At 39.2% G+C, this 14218-nt stretch overlaps 2 protein-coding genes and 1 non-coding gene across 5 annotated transcripts in view; 1 reads left to right on the forward strand and 2 right to left on the reverse strand.

Annotated features, from left to right (window-relative positions):
• The window catches only part of LOC103471527 (nucleosome-remodeling factor subunit BPTF), a 45850-nt gene extending 43964 nt beyond the window's left edge, over positions 1-1886 (reverse strand). For all 3 annotated transcript variants that reach the window (XM_008420693.2, XM_008420615.2, XM_017305173.1), the window contains exon 1: positions 980-1886. In XM_008420693.2, coding sequence (XP_008418915.1) covers positions 980-1541 — 562 coding nt within the window. In that variant the 5' untranslated portion in view covers positions 1542-1886. The remainder of the gene's footprint in view (positions 1-979) is intronic.
• Positions 1887-2605: 719 nt separating this feature from the next.
• On the forward strand, positions 2606-2687 carry trnas-aga (transfer RNA serine (anticodon AGA)). Its single transcript has one exon. It is a non-coding gene; the product is annotated as a tRNA-Ser (tRNA).
• Positions 2688-5573: 2886 nt separating this feature from the next.
• The window catches only part of nol11 (nucleolar protein 11), a 10312-nt gene continuing 1667 nt past the window's right edge, over positions 5574-14218 (reverse strand). Inside the window, exons 5-18 of the mRNA XM_008420949.2 lie at positions 13890-13947; positions 13524-13665; positions 12415-12621; positions 10939-11015; positions 10517-10640; positions 10240-10331; positions 9348-9413; positions 9057-9241; positions 8186-8311; positions 7747-7980; positions 7518-7596; positions 6511-6603; positions 6257-6364; positions 5574-6138 (exon numbers count right to left, since the gene is read on the reverse strand). Coding sequence (XP_008419171.1) covers positions 6025-6138; positions 6257-6364; positions 6511-6603; positions 7518-7596; positions 7747-7980; positions 8186-8311; positions 9057-9241; positions 9348-9413; positions 10240-10331; positions 10517-10640; positions 10939-11015; positions 12415-12621; positions 13524-13665; positions 13890-13947 — 1705 coding nt within the window. The 3' untranslated portion in view covers positions 5574-6024. The remainder of the gene's footprint in view (positions 6139-6256; positions 6365-6510; positions 6604-7517; positions 7597-7746; positions 7981-8185; positions 8312-9056; positions 9242-9347; positions 9414-10239; positions 10332-10516; positions 10641-10938; positions 11016-12414; positions 12622-13523; positions 13666-13889; positions 13948-14218) is intronic.

Here is a 14218-nt window from a genome sequence, read left to right on the forward strand (position 1 = left end):
GAAGAGAAATATGTGTAATCCCTGAACCATTTCAAATGCATCTAAGCCTGTGGTGAAGTGTGACAGAAAGAAAACAGAAATCACGTGTGTCGCAGAAAAATCATTTAAAAAAGGATTTGGGTCATAGAAAACTCATGTGTAATTACTTTACGTAATTGCACATAGTAAATACCATATTACGTAAAATCGTCTTAATTACGCTGCTGCACCTTCATCAACGTAAGTGTCCATAACTGTCCACGTTAAAAAGGCAAGCTTTTACACAGTCACTATGGTTACGGTGCGCCGTTTTATAAATTAGAGGTTGCCACATGTGGAGGGTGGCGGGATGCCCGGCGTTAAATACCGTGTATAGAATCAAGCCGTCCATAAAATTGAATAATGGAATCTAAAACAAAGTTCGTAACAGTGTGTACTTTTACGTATTGTGAAAATAAAATTATAGTGAAAAATTGTTCTACCTGTAACACCTGTTTTGCGAAGTGTAATTAAGTTTTATTAAGAACCTTAAATGCATTTAAACTGTAAGCTAAACTTAGAAACAACGCCCAGAGAATTACTACGGTGCAAAAATATAAATTTCAATAAATAATATTTACTGTATATAAATCTATGGAATGCATATAAAGTGTAGGAGAGAGTTCATACATCCTGTCTCTCTACGCTTATGTAAACAAATTAAAGACGAGGCGCGAGCAACCGCGAAATAAAATCAGCACGAGCACGTTCACTTTCAAAACAAATACAAAACATGTGCTGATTTGACAAAAGTTAAAAATACCTAAGCCCCTCGGAGAGTGGGGTCAGATTTGTAGGATAGCGGACCGAAGAGCACACGGTAAACAAAGGCCCGTTTCTGAGTGCCAGCTCCATTTTGAACAATGCCGCTTCGTTTCTGTTTTGAGCTAAAAATAAAATTTACACTTTCAGTGCTGCAAACGTGCTTTGCTTAACTGCGTGCACTTGCAGACCGACGTACCTGGGGTGCTTCCGAGCGTGCTGTGGCTTCTGAAACTACTCTCAGTACAGTAGCTGGCATCCTCATCATCTGGTAGGTCCTCCAGATAGTCAGACTCGTTTCCCAAGGCCTCCTCATCTTCTAGATCCGACGACGGATTGTCGTTCAATTCGTCTTCGTCAGAACGGTAGCTTAAATTATCATCCTCCTCGTCGCTGTTGTCGTCGTAGACCACCTTGGTTTGAGGTCGCCTCACTCCGCCTCTACTGCCGCGGCCACCTCTGGACCCCCTACCCCTTCCTCTGCCCCGCGATGCCGCTGCAGCCGCTGCTATGGAGGCTCCAACTTTCCTACGGCCCCGCGACGAATGAAAGTTCTCTCGGCCGGAGATATCAGTATCCACCTCCACGGAACCGATGCTGCAAACACCGCCACTTCCTCCTCGTCCCCGGCCCCGTCCTCTACCTCTTCCCCGTCCACGCATCCCTCTGGTCCTGCCACCCCGAGAGCCCCGGACTGGCCCTGGTGAGCTTTCCCGCATCACGGCTGCTTGTTTGGGCGGCCTTCCTCTTCTCCCCCTCATTGTAGGAGAGAAGCTACTATGTTCCGCTTCAATCTCGGTGCTCAAAAGGGGCGCACACTCCGGGGAAAAACGGGGAGGACGAAAATAGCGGGTCCGGAGACGGTTCCCAATAGGTCCCCACAGAGCCCGGGGCTCAGTTTAAATGAGGAAAGCTTAAACTGAATGGCCGGTGTCCCGCTCCGAGTCGCCTGCAGACGCCATTTTTCTTCTCGACTCTCCCTCCGTTGAAAACACAGCAGGCCTCAAAGCTGCGTAAAGTTACACTCAAGCAGTAACGTTCAAACCGGAAGTAAGCCTCTTTCCCATTAGTGTTTACGAACTGATAATAGTCATGAAAATAGCACAGTATGGTAAAAATCATCAACTGAATTAATTTGAACAACTTATTACGCCTCCTACAAATTAAAATCAATATAGGGAGAAGACTGAAACTATGATGTTTCAATATGTTTACTGGAGCTCTTCCGGAGAAGTGACTGTCACCTCCAGCTTGACGCTGCCAAACCTGAGTTAATTCGCGGTCACGTGACTCTATTCTACAACAGACGCAATAGCCGTAGTTCATAAAATTACTTATCCATGCTAACGCTAAGTGCACTTAACTAGCCGTTTACTGTGTGTATAAACAGATGCAAACACATGTGGGCCAGATATATTGTAGATTATGTACTGCAATAACCTCTTATAGTATGTTTTCAGCCCCGACGCCATTATCGTTACTTACGGCGCAGCGAACGACACTGAGCTGGACTTAAAGAACTTATTAAAGTTTATCCCATTCACACTTTCACATATCAAAGTACATTTTTTTTCTTTACACAGTTGCATTATTCCCTTTTTATTTACTACTGAATTTATATAGATAAATTACATTTTGACAATGCATTTTTTATCCTTGATAAATAGCAGCTCAACAGACAAGCTAACTAAAGTTTGCTTTCTGACAGAGTAATATCAATAACGCTGCTTTTACATATGAATAAATACATAATTAATGAAGATTAAACACGAAACACGTGGTACCATCTGGTTTATTAGGGCATATTTGATGACGTATGATAGCAGTTGTCGTGGCCGAGTGGTTAAGGCGATGGACTAGAAATCCATTGGGGTCTCCCCGCGCAGGTTCGAATCCTGCCGACAACGAAATTTTTTCCTTTCATTATCACAGCCAATAAAGAAATCTGCTTATTTTGCCCCAAATTATATCATATTATGCCATTTCATTACACTTCTCAAACAACTTCAATTTATTTACAGCACATTAGAATCCAATTCTAAATTAATTAAAATCCAATCCAGTCAAACATTTACAAACACATCCAAAGTAATACAGTAGAATACTTTGGACCTTCAACAGTGGCTCGTTACTTTGGCTTAAAATGAAAAGCAGATAAATTTGAACCGGGAACAAGTGCAGCCTCTGCATATGGTGTGCCTACTCTCCAACTGAGCCATGTGGTGCCTGTTTTCAGTCTCTGTGATTCAGTCTCTCTTGATTCTGTGTCCCGTCTTCAGGCGTCCCTCTGTTGTGCCTGGAAGCTCTACGGTCATTAATTCACTGGAATTTCAACAGGATTTTCTGTTTCGGTCACCCTCTGTTTCTTCTCTCTCCTCACTGGCCCAGTGCTGCAGTCTTGTCTCAGTCAAGATAAAGTATCAGCTTATGATAATACACACTTATTTCACAACTTCATTTTCTTATCTTCTTCCATCGGATTGGTGGTGTTTAAAACTATAAGAATAAAAAGTCATAAACTTGGCGAGGCGCGGCACCCAGCAGACGACGCTAAACAACACGTTCTTTGGTTGATGAGTAACAAATTGATATTATTTAACAATAAACATTTATTATAAATCTTAATAAATGTAATAATCTCAAAAAAGTTATTAAATGCATTAACTTAAGATTTTAACAGTACGTTTTCAAAAAATCTATCTGCAAGTAACAAGTATTTGTGCATACAATTTTGTAGAAAGAAAAAAAAACATCAAATCAATCAAATAAATTAATATTTGTCTCCCCAATTTATAAAAAAATACGTAAAGCAAACAATTTGAAGCTAAAAGAAAAACATACAGGTGTCTGGCTATAATTAATCTAACTTATCTCTTTACCCACATCAGTCTCTTCTAACACTACACTGCCCTCTTGTGAGCAAGTAATCGAATTGCCAACTGCAATCGAAAATGAATGAAAATTATTTTCCTGTGGAACATAAAAATCTGACACGGTATTTCTAAACATAATGAAAGACAGAAAACAAACACTAGAGGATTAATAACAATATAAAGTCTTGGATGAATTACATGAACAAAACTACAGTATTTATGAAAATATAGGAACATATTTTTATTCAGAGATGTCCTTTAAATTTATCTCCAACTAAACCACTTTGTTCTATGCATTAATAGAACATAACAGCATATAAAAAACATGAAATCATTTTTACCTCCATCATTACTATTTGTAATGATGGAGGTAAAATATTTGAGCTAATCTGCCTTTCGCTGTTGCTTCTTTTTATCTCCATGTGATGTAGCGGTGCTTTTGATAATGTTAGTTAAAATTTTCAAGAACAAGTGGCTCAAAGCTGCCAATGTAGTTCCCCAGCCTTTGATCTTCATAAGACTCCCACACACGCCTGTAAATGGCGAAAGTAGGTGTCAGCCTGCACCAGTTGCGGTCAGTCAGTAGGGAGAGTTGGCCTAAAAATCTGTCAGTGTCGGAGGGGAAGAGGCCTGAAGTCTGCAAACGAAGCAAGGGAAACCAACCCAACCCGTCCTCAGTAGCAGAACATTTGAACGTTTGAGTCAAATTTGGGTGCAGTCCGTTAGCGTGAACTCACAATCTGTGAGGACTGTTAAAGTCATGTTGAGGGTCTTCAGCTTAAAGCTCAATGAGTTCGGAAAGTATTCGGTTCCACTTTATCCACATTTTATATTAGCCTTTTTCCAAATTGCATGAAGTTATTAGTTTTCCTCAAAATTCTACACACCAATACCCGGTTATGACAATGTGGCGAAGAAGTTCTTTGCAGATTAAAAGTAGAAATCCGAGAAATGTTATGTAAACTTCTGATTTTGAAGACATTAGCAAATAGTCTTATATATTTTCTCTCTCGTCACTGTGGCGTTTATCAAAAAGAAATAATTTAGGTAATTCTGACAAAAACAAATCTCCTCTTCGAAAAAAAAAAGTTTTTTTACTTGGTGCACATGTAAGCTAGCTAGTTTCGGCTGTAGTTCTGATGTTCAGCAGCAGAAAACCTTCTTAGGCTTGTATGGGCTAGTTGAACTCGGAGAAATCACATTTGTGTTTTCATTATTCTTTTTGTACTTTCCTGTATTCGCTGCCTTTAATTTCAAGTATCTTTCATCAACAAAAGTATCTGTTACCTTGCCCTTCTGGTGAAATGGCAGAAGAAAAAAAATACTCGAGTTAAGTCGAAAAAGACTTTACCAACATTTTTTTCCTCCCATGTCTACAGACGTCCTCCTAACATTTTGAACAAAAGCATGAAAAATACACCGATTTACTAACCTGTAGCCTGGCCATTGCCTTCCTACGCAATTCCACTTGATTCTAATCTACTCACGTGCTCCATTTCTCCCGTTGACTTGGATTTCTCCTGTTGAATTTCAACCGTGAGCCATGTAGCTAACAGAAAACATTGTGAACGATGACATCGATTTTCTGCGCCGTTTCAAAATAATAGTTTTGGCAATGGCGGCGGAGGAAGTGAACAAAACTGTTGTGTCCATGTTGGCCATGCTTTCAAATACTGAATTAATATTAACTGTTGCCTCAGTCAGCTCTGCACTTCTCTCTTTTTAATGGAGAATGGTCATTTACAATGCAGGCAACTTCCGGTTAGCTTCATAGCGTAGGACCCCCGCTTTACATTAATTTGGTAGAATTTAAAACTTAAGTATGTCTCCCATAAGCATAGTGTAGAACAATGGGACAGGTTTTTACAAGGTTAGCTAACCTGTTAATAGTTCCACAAAGGACAAAATGACACACATAGATCCATTTTTCATAGATATTTAGAATCAAGGCTTTTTTTTTAAAATGTGTAAAATACAAAAACAATAGATTTACAAAAAAAATGTTAGCTGTATTATGACACTCAAAGAAAGCAAAAATACTGAATTTCGTGGGCATTATTAAAGTTCCACTAATATATATATAATATAAAAACTTAACCATAATGTTCCATGAAGAGACTTTCCCTCCACTTGTCTATAAAACCATCAGATGTACGACTTTGAATTAAACATGCAAATCCAGAATAGTCACAATCCCACCATCTAAAATAAATGTACAAAATAAGTTTTCAGCTAATGAAATAATTATACCAGACGTACATTTTCTTTTCTTTCACAGTAAAACCTAAATGACTGGAAGCATCTGAGGCAAAAAAAAGCCCATTTAAAGACAAACTGCAGCAACAGTAGGTGTTTTATAAAGCCACGCCCTCTAGTACAGCTCAATGACTTCAATAGAGTATTGCCCCACGTCTTTCTTCATCTTCATCTTACTGAGCTCCTGGAGGCTGCCCTCGATCTTCCCGAGCTCAGAAAACAGTCTTACCTAAAAGACAAAAGATAAAAAAAAATTTTAAAAAGAAAATTTATTAAAAAAGGTGCATGTTCCAATAAACTTCCCAGAAACAATTGGTCGATTATTGTAACGAAAAATGGATGTTTACCTGAGATTTAACAAAAGGCTGGAGGTTCAACAGCAAGCCTTTGGCCACTGGAGACATTACCAACACAGTGAAGTGGGCGTCCAACAGCATGCAAACCCAATCCATGACCTGCATTCGACAGGAAAGTAAAAAAAAAAAAAGCTGTAACATCTGATTTGCTTACACCTTTATTTTGGTTTGCAATGCACAGACAGCAAAATAACTGATGGATATTGGGTGCAAACTTTCAGTCTGCTCAAGAGTATTTTAAATACCTGATTCAAACTGGGTGATCTGTAGCCGTGTGTTTGTGAGGAACCATCTGTGGAATATCGCAGGTAAAGAAACTCCAGGTACCGGAGGAAAAGCTGATTGGAAATTAAAACAAAACAGCTGATTTAGGACACAGATTTAGTCGCAATCTACAGGTGGTTCTTAAAATATTAGAATGTCATTGGAAAAAAAAATGACATTTTTAGTAATTGAATTAAAAAAGACAAACTCATGTTCAGTGTAGAGATTTTATTCTCCAAAAGTAAAAAAATAGATAATTTGTATTTCTGCCTAGTAACACATGCAAAATACGCTGACTTAACACCCTCAATAAGAAATGTAACCTACAACAGTTCAGTGCTAATGAAACTTCCTGTTTGCAGAATGATACATTTATAAACATACTACTGGAAAGTTCGGTGAGAGGAAAAAGTGCGGTGCAAAAAGGTGCACAAGCAACAATGATAGAAGCTTTAAGGAGACTGTGAAGCGGTTTTTTCAAAATTCAATTTCCAATTTTGCCCACCCAACTTTTTTCCTTAAAAACAAAAATACAAATGAAAGAAAATATATATTTTTTAAAATGGTTGTTATTTAAATCATTCCTTCTGTGAGTTGACCCACACTAAAAGTTGAAACAAACAGAAATTGTAAAACACGCTCATCAAGGGAAAAAACAAACAAAAATAAACAATAGTTGTGGAAATAACTAATAACTGAATAAATATGTAAAACCAGGAAGTGCATTAGTGAAAAAAAAAATCAGATTTTCCAAAAATTGAATTGTCAAAGACATAAAATTTGATTGATAAAATCGATTTATTGCCCAGCCGTGTGGTATACTAGCGGTATAATACAGCAGTAGCAATATTCATCAATCGTAATGAATCTATAGAACATGAGTTTCACTTTTTGAACTGAATTACTGAAATAAACCCACTATTTTGATGATATTCTAGCTTGCTGAGATGCTCCTGTATATTGGGGATTGAACAGTGACGTTACTCACAACAACTTGATCAGAGGAAAAATCCTTTAGATGTGGGAGGAGCAAAGCTTCACTGTACGCCGTCTGCAGAATCTCGTTTCTGTACCGCTTGAGTTAAGATCCGATTCGTCAAACGACATGTTAGCATAAGCAAAAATAAATCACCAAAGCATAAAACAAAGTGATAAAGGGGGGAAAAAAGGGAGAAAAAACAATAATGTCTTAAAGTGACAATGAGCTGTAAGGATACATCAGAGCAGCTTTGTGTTTTCCTACTGGACACGTCTGTTGTGGCGACGCTTTCTTTTTTTCTTTTGCTTTGGCCTTGGGGTCGTCGACGGCGTCTGTGCGGTCCTCCTGGCAGAAGGCAGGGCTGAAACCGTTCTGCAGGCCGGTCTGACCACGCTCGTTTGACAGCAGCATTTCCATGAAAGAGACGCTGTCAGGCTCCAGGCTCAACTTCTCCGCGTCGGCGTCTGATAAACTGGAGGAAAACACCTTCGGCTTTTACACGTCTTACGGTACAAAGTCTGGCTACGGCTAATTATCCCTAATATTAGGTAAAGTGGATGAAACGTGCTTGATTCAATCAAAACGCAGTGACTTTTTTTTTTTTTGACTGCGTCTCTTCTCAAAAAATTATCAAATTGTGCAATTTGATTTGCTCACTGAAAAGAGATCCGTTCTACCTGATGAATGCCTTGAGGCAGGCGCAGGTCACGGCTTCTGGGATGTCATGGAAGAAGAGTAAGCAGAGCTGGCAGAGAAAATAATCCCTCTTCTCAAGGGCAAGAGGCAGGAGGTCAGGACAGACGCTGTTGAGAGAGAGAAGGCAGCGTCCCGTTAAGAAATGCATCAGTTTGTTCCCGTTTTGAAGTGCTTGGATGTATTTGAAAGAGAAAAGCATAAATTTCACATGCAATTACAGCTGCAACTAACGATTATTTGAGATATGGATTAAATCGATTATTCTGACGATTAATCGGATAACAAAATTGGCAAAAGTCTCAAAAGTCTGTGGATTTTTCATTTAACCAGTAAAGCCTTTTCTATGCAACAGTAGAAACAAAATAAGAGATGAAAACAAATAATTAAATTTCCCTATTAAATATGAAAATAAACATTGCATTGGATAAATGCAATAACATATCAAGCCTTTAGCGAATTTGAACCAAGTGAAGCTAAAACTAAAACTATGCTACTATACAGTTTTAGTGTAATTGCTGATCTGAATTTGTTGATTTTTCAGCAAATGGCCTTTATTTGAGCACGTATGCTAATTAACGATTAATCGATTTCTAAATTAGTCAACAGGTATTTCGATAATCAGTTCTTCACGATTAATCGTTTCAATTTAACTTCATTTTACTTTGGCAATCCACTCTTATTACAATGAGTGATCACGACCCCTGATCGGTCCAGAATATCTCTAAGAGACAGAATTCAGTCACTGACAACATAAGACAAAAAAAAAAGAAAAGAAAGACTACAAACTCAGTCTGTACAAAACGTCCGGTGTCGAACCGCGCTCTCTTCTGTTCCCATTATGCCTTAACTGACCTGTGGGAGAGGTACCGGGTGGGCACAAGCTGTGTCAGAGCTCTGGAAGAGTAAAACTTTGGATCCGCCAGGCTCCGGGACACAAGTGCCATCGCCAGCTGTCCCAACGAAGGCTGCGGGTCCTTGGGGTCCTGCCTGGACAGAAGTCCCTGGACCTCTTTTTCCACCTCTTCTACTGGTGCCGTCTGCATTTGGCAATGGATACAATTGGAGAAATTTTGAATAATGTTTTTTTTCTATATTAACTGAGTTAAGTGTAAAAATTTCAATTGGAAAAGAGAGAAGTGTTACCTTAATTAGGTCTTGGACTTGATCAATTGTTAAACTGAGGCTTGACTGCGTCTTACGAGTTGTTCTCTGCGTGATGAAAAGGAGTGAAATTGAGCTGAGGTGGCGTTACCGTCATATGCATACAACATCGACGGCAACACTTTTAAAAGAAATTGCAAAGTTTAACATAAAACATTTGGAATTAGTTCAGACTTGTAAACAGCTCAGCTGTAATAAAACAACCGACTCATCAGTGAGTAAAAAAAGCAACAACTTACTACCTTTACAATACATTTATTTAAGGGGGAAAAATACTTTATACCTTTAAAGTTTATGCTAGGTAAAACAGTAGGTTATTTACAGACAATCAAAAGAAATATATAAAATAAACCCACTGAATTCAACTGAATTAATTTAAACATTTTTCTAGCTAAAAACTAATATTAAAGATAATGATGACATAGAATTATATTTGTAGTAGTAAGAAGTTGAGGAGTTAAAGATATCTCAAAATCCCTCATTTATCCTGGAAAGAATGATTTTTTTTTTTTAATTGTAATGTTCGGTGGCCTAAAAGGGTCAACAAAAAGTCCAAAGACAACATTAAAAAGCCATAAGAAAACAGTGAAAAAAAAACCAAACACAACAACAACAAAGAGCCACAACAAAAGTTATGCTAAGTTTGGTAGCACAATTTCCATCTTAGTATAACTTTCATTGTAGCTTTTGCATTTTCTTGATCCTTCTGGGCCACTGTAGTACAGAATTAACTCATGGATGGCTGGTTTGAAGATCCTCTCTGGCTATTAATGTTAAAACAGCTTGCCATAGAGGCACGCATCGACACAGTTCCACACAGTTGGAGGAGATTGCTAGCATCTAACTACTAAGGAAACCATATCCTGTAACTTACTGTCTTCCTGGACTCCACTGGTTTAGGAGCAGCAGCTTCTTCTCCATGTAAGATGGTATTCCAGGACGATACCACAGTTGAAGTCTTGGACTCTGTGACAGTTGGAGAAAAACACTACGTTAAGTGAATGCTAAAACATAAAAATGTGAACATGTTTGTTTTTTATTATTATTATTATTAATAGTGTGCACACACAAAAGAATAGAACTTTATTTTTGTGCACAGACAAATCTACAGGAAGTTGTTAGCATAAGCGGCGCTGGTTTCCGTCTCTCACCCTCAGTCTTGACCTGCTTTAGTTTCCCCAGAGCCGAGGCCAGCGAGGATCTGGGACAGGAAAACGGTATGACAGAGAGGGCTTTGCCATGGGGAATAAACAGCTTGCTCGAGAAACTCCAAAGCTACATCAGAAAGAAGGAAAAAAAAAAAAAAAAGAATAAGCGACATATCGAATCGATGGCCAAAAACAGGAAGTACGCACAAGGAGCAGGTCTGGGGTTGTAAACTGCCTTGTAGTTGTGAGAAGGGACAGTGAGCCCCCTCACAGTGGAGAGCAGACACAATGATCTACCAAAGACATACAGTCCTCCATCAGCACCCAGCAGCTGGAAGGACAGGGAACCTTGGCAAAAAAAAACAAAACAAACAAAAAAAAACAGTCTGTGTTGGTATATTTGAATTCACCACCCAGGCGCCTACCTGTCCGTAGAGTTTACCCGCCATCTCTTTCGCAGCCTGAAGAGTCTGAAAATTTGTGTTCCAGATGCAGAGAAAGTCTGAAAGTTCAGAGACGGCAAATTCAGGAACCGGACACGAGAGAGAGCAGCTGCATAATCGATTCAATGCTCAGAAAACCAGATCCGTCTCAAGGTTAAATAATTTTAGACAGGCATTTAGTCACGTATGGTAAATTTCGAGGAGAGCACTGGAATCATGCAGTTTTTAAGATCACCTACATTCTTTAGTTTTTTCTTCTTTTGCATTCTATTCTTTATTCCTGTGGTTGGAATTTTTTTTCTGGGAAGTGTAGTTGCAGGTTGTATGTTTTAAAAAGTTCTGCATTTAAAACTGAGATGTTTCCACCACACTATTCCCGAGTTAAAGTCCTAATGCTACACTGGAGAGTATTGGAATGACTGGAGCCTTTTCCAGCAGTGGCATCAAATGCCAATCTTAATTCTAGCCTAACTTGATGTACAAAGTACCGTATTTTCCGCACTATTTTAAAACTTTTTCCATATAAAAGGCGCACCGTATTATAAGGCGCATAGAATAGACGCTACAGTTACGGTTGCCACCCGTCCCGTATTGAACGGGACATGATTTGTTCCATTCTCTACAAATGTGGATGTGTAATAATAAAGAAGTGATCCCCAAGTATTTTATATAGTAGTCTGCCCCAGTCATTGTTTCACTCACGGTGTTGGTGTTGCGATATTGTGCCCAACTGCTTTCTGGGTAACACAGACCAACCGACACGCTGCCGCCGCAGTCTCTGTCTCTCTTTCCCCGCCCCCYGGCTTTAAATGTATAGGGGCTGGTCCCTTGGTAACCGTAGTCGAAGCACCCGGATGAATATCTAAAGCCACTTTATTGACATAAAGAATGTCAACAAAATAGTTCGACTCCGGTCGGCGAGGAGAGCCTTCCGCGACTGGGCCGGGGCGTGGCTGGATGATGGTCACCCTTCTCCGTTCGCGCACAGCATTGTTTGTGGAGAATGTGGTGCTAAATGACCTGCAGACGACCTGATTATCAGGTCAGTAGGTAGATAGGTCAGTCAAACTTTATTAACAAAGAAGCGTTCTGACAACTATCCCAGCATGCACTGCGCGCTTCTTCTTTTACGGGCAAAAATGAAGTCAGTGGCTGCTTACCGTAGTTGCTAGACCTGTTGTTGCTCAATATTGGTCCATATATAAGGCGCACCGGATTATAAGGCGCACTGTCGGCTTTTGAGGAAATTGAAGGTTTTTAGGTGCGCCTTATAGTGCGGAAAATACGGTAATGATTAAACTTACTGACATCACTATTAAAACTCTACTATTCACAATGTTATATTACCAGCACTTTCGTTGTTGAAGTAATAAGTGAAATAAGAAAATAAAAATACGTTAACATTTTTAAAAGGCAACAGCTTTGTAACTTTACCAAGAATTTTAAAGCTTTCCTTGCCTTTTCCGGGCCCAGCAGAAGGGTGCGGAACCCCGACCACAGCTACGTGGGCGTCATCCAGGAATATGGCTGACGCGGCTTCCAGCAGCTCCTCCCCCACAGGGAGACTCAACAGCTGATCACGAGGCAGTGGAACAACCTGAGCTCCATCATCGGCCACTGGGGCCCGAACAGACACCAAACTCTGGTACACATGGCCGTTAGGGTCTGAGAGGGAGGAAAATGTGAAAGCAGAACAAGTTGTCTTAATGGTTAGCGTTAGCATCTGCCGGTTCTTTTATGTTTTTAGCGGTTTATCATTAGCTTCTCCAAAAAAATGCTACATTTTAGCAGCTTAGCATTAGCTTCCGCAAATAATTTTATATGTTTAGTAGTTTAAAGTAAAGATTATGCTCATTTCTTTACCTGTTTAGCGGTTTGGTGTTAGTATAGCTAGGACTCTTGCTTAGAAAACTTGTGGCTAGTGAACTTAACTTTTTGCTTATCTGTGCCCGACACTGGCAATAACTACAGGCAATTTTAGTACAAACATATATTCTCTATTGCAACCAAGGTGGCCATTTTGAAAAATGTCCAACGGAATGATTTCTACAGTTCAAATTATGTTGGCTATGATTTGACACCAAACATATTCATCTAATTGCCAATTTTACAACCATGGTGTCCATCTAGAAAAAAAATCAAAACATCATCAGTAAATATGATGTCTATGAGTCCAATTATGTATAACCTGACACAAAAAGTATTGCACTGTAATAAAATACTGAGCAAAAATGTATTTCCCGTGAATTTCCCCCATTTTGAATTTTTCAAACAAGTAAGCCTCTGGGAACATCAGTTCCATGACAGGTTGTTGTAGCCGCATGTGAAAGATTGTGTTGAAATATTCAGTTATCTGCTGTCCTACATTATTGATATTCTTGTTTAATAAATAATACGCATTTGGCTGCATTTCAATCTCATTTCCAAAAGTAGTTTAAAAAGTAGACAGTGACGTCTAAACGTGTCATAACAAAAACAACAGTATATTTAGTATATTTTATCGAGGAGCTAACAAAGCTAATGTGTCCTGTCAAACAAGCGGATTGATACAGGAAATGAAGACATACAGAGATAAAGCAGGCAGATGTTTTTATCCCTGTAGGAGGCCCAGAAGCTGAGCGGAGAGAGGCCGGGCTCCTCCGGCTCCAGCCGGTACTTCTGAACCGAGTTGGGCTTCAGCCTCTGCAGGTAGAGGAAATGATCTCCTTTCTGTGGACACACATTGAAAATCATACAATGAAAAATAGCAGACATCAAAAAGCACAAAAAAAGTATTCACATCCCCATTTTTGTCACATTACAAGCATACCCAACGCGTTTTCATCCGGATTTTGTGTGATTATTTTTGCAAGGTGCAATGTGAATGTTTACAGAGAAGTCAGGGGGGGGGGGGGAATCACTGTGTGGGATGACAGACGTTAAACAATCTTTACCAGTTCAGTTGTGAAGATGACCAGCTGTTGTGTTTCTGTCACTATGCTGGTGCTCCACCTACCAACAAAAAGACAAATTACCTTTAGAAAGACAAAATTTCACAAGTACATGTGCCTGTTTTTTTTTTTTTTCTTCTAGATCTGATCCAGAAAATTTGCATATAAACCCCCCAAAATATATAACAATTCAGAAAAGAAAATCTTCCATAGCATTTGGCAAAAATAACTGGAGACTTAGCAGCAGGACAAAACATCAGATTGTAATAGCTAGGGTTCACATTATTAAAAATAATAATAATTTAAAAAATCGTGTTAATTTTCAATTTAAA

This window comes from Poecilia reticulata, linkage group LG1 (assembly GCF_000633615.1).
Source record: "Poecilia reticulata strain Guanapo linkage group LG1, Guppy_female_1.0+MT, whole genome shotgun sequence".
Taxonomy (NCBI): Eukaryota; Metazoa; Chordata; class Actinopteri; order Cyprinodontiformes; family Poeciliidae; genus Poecilia; species Poecilia reticulata.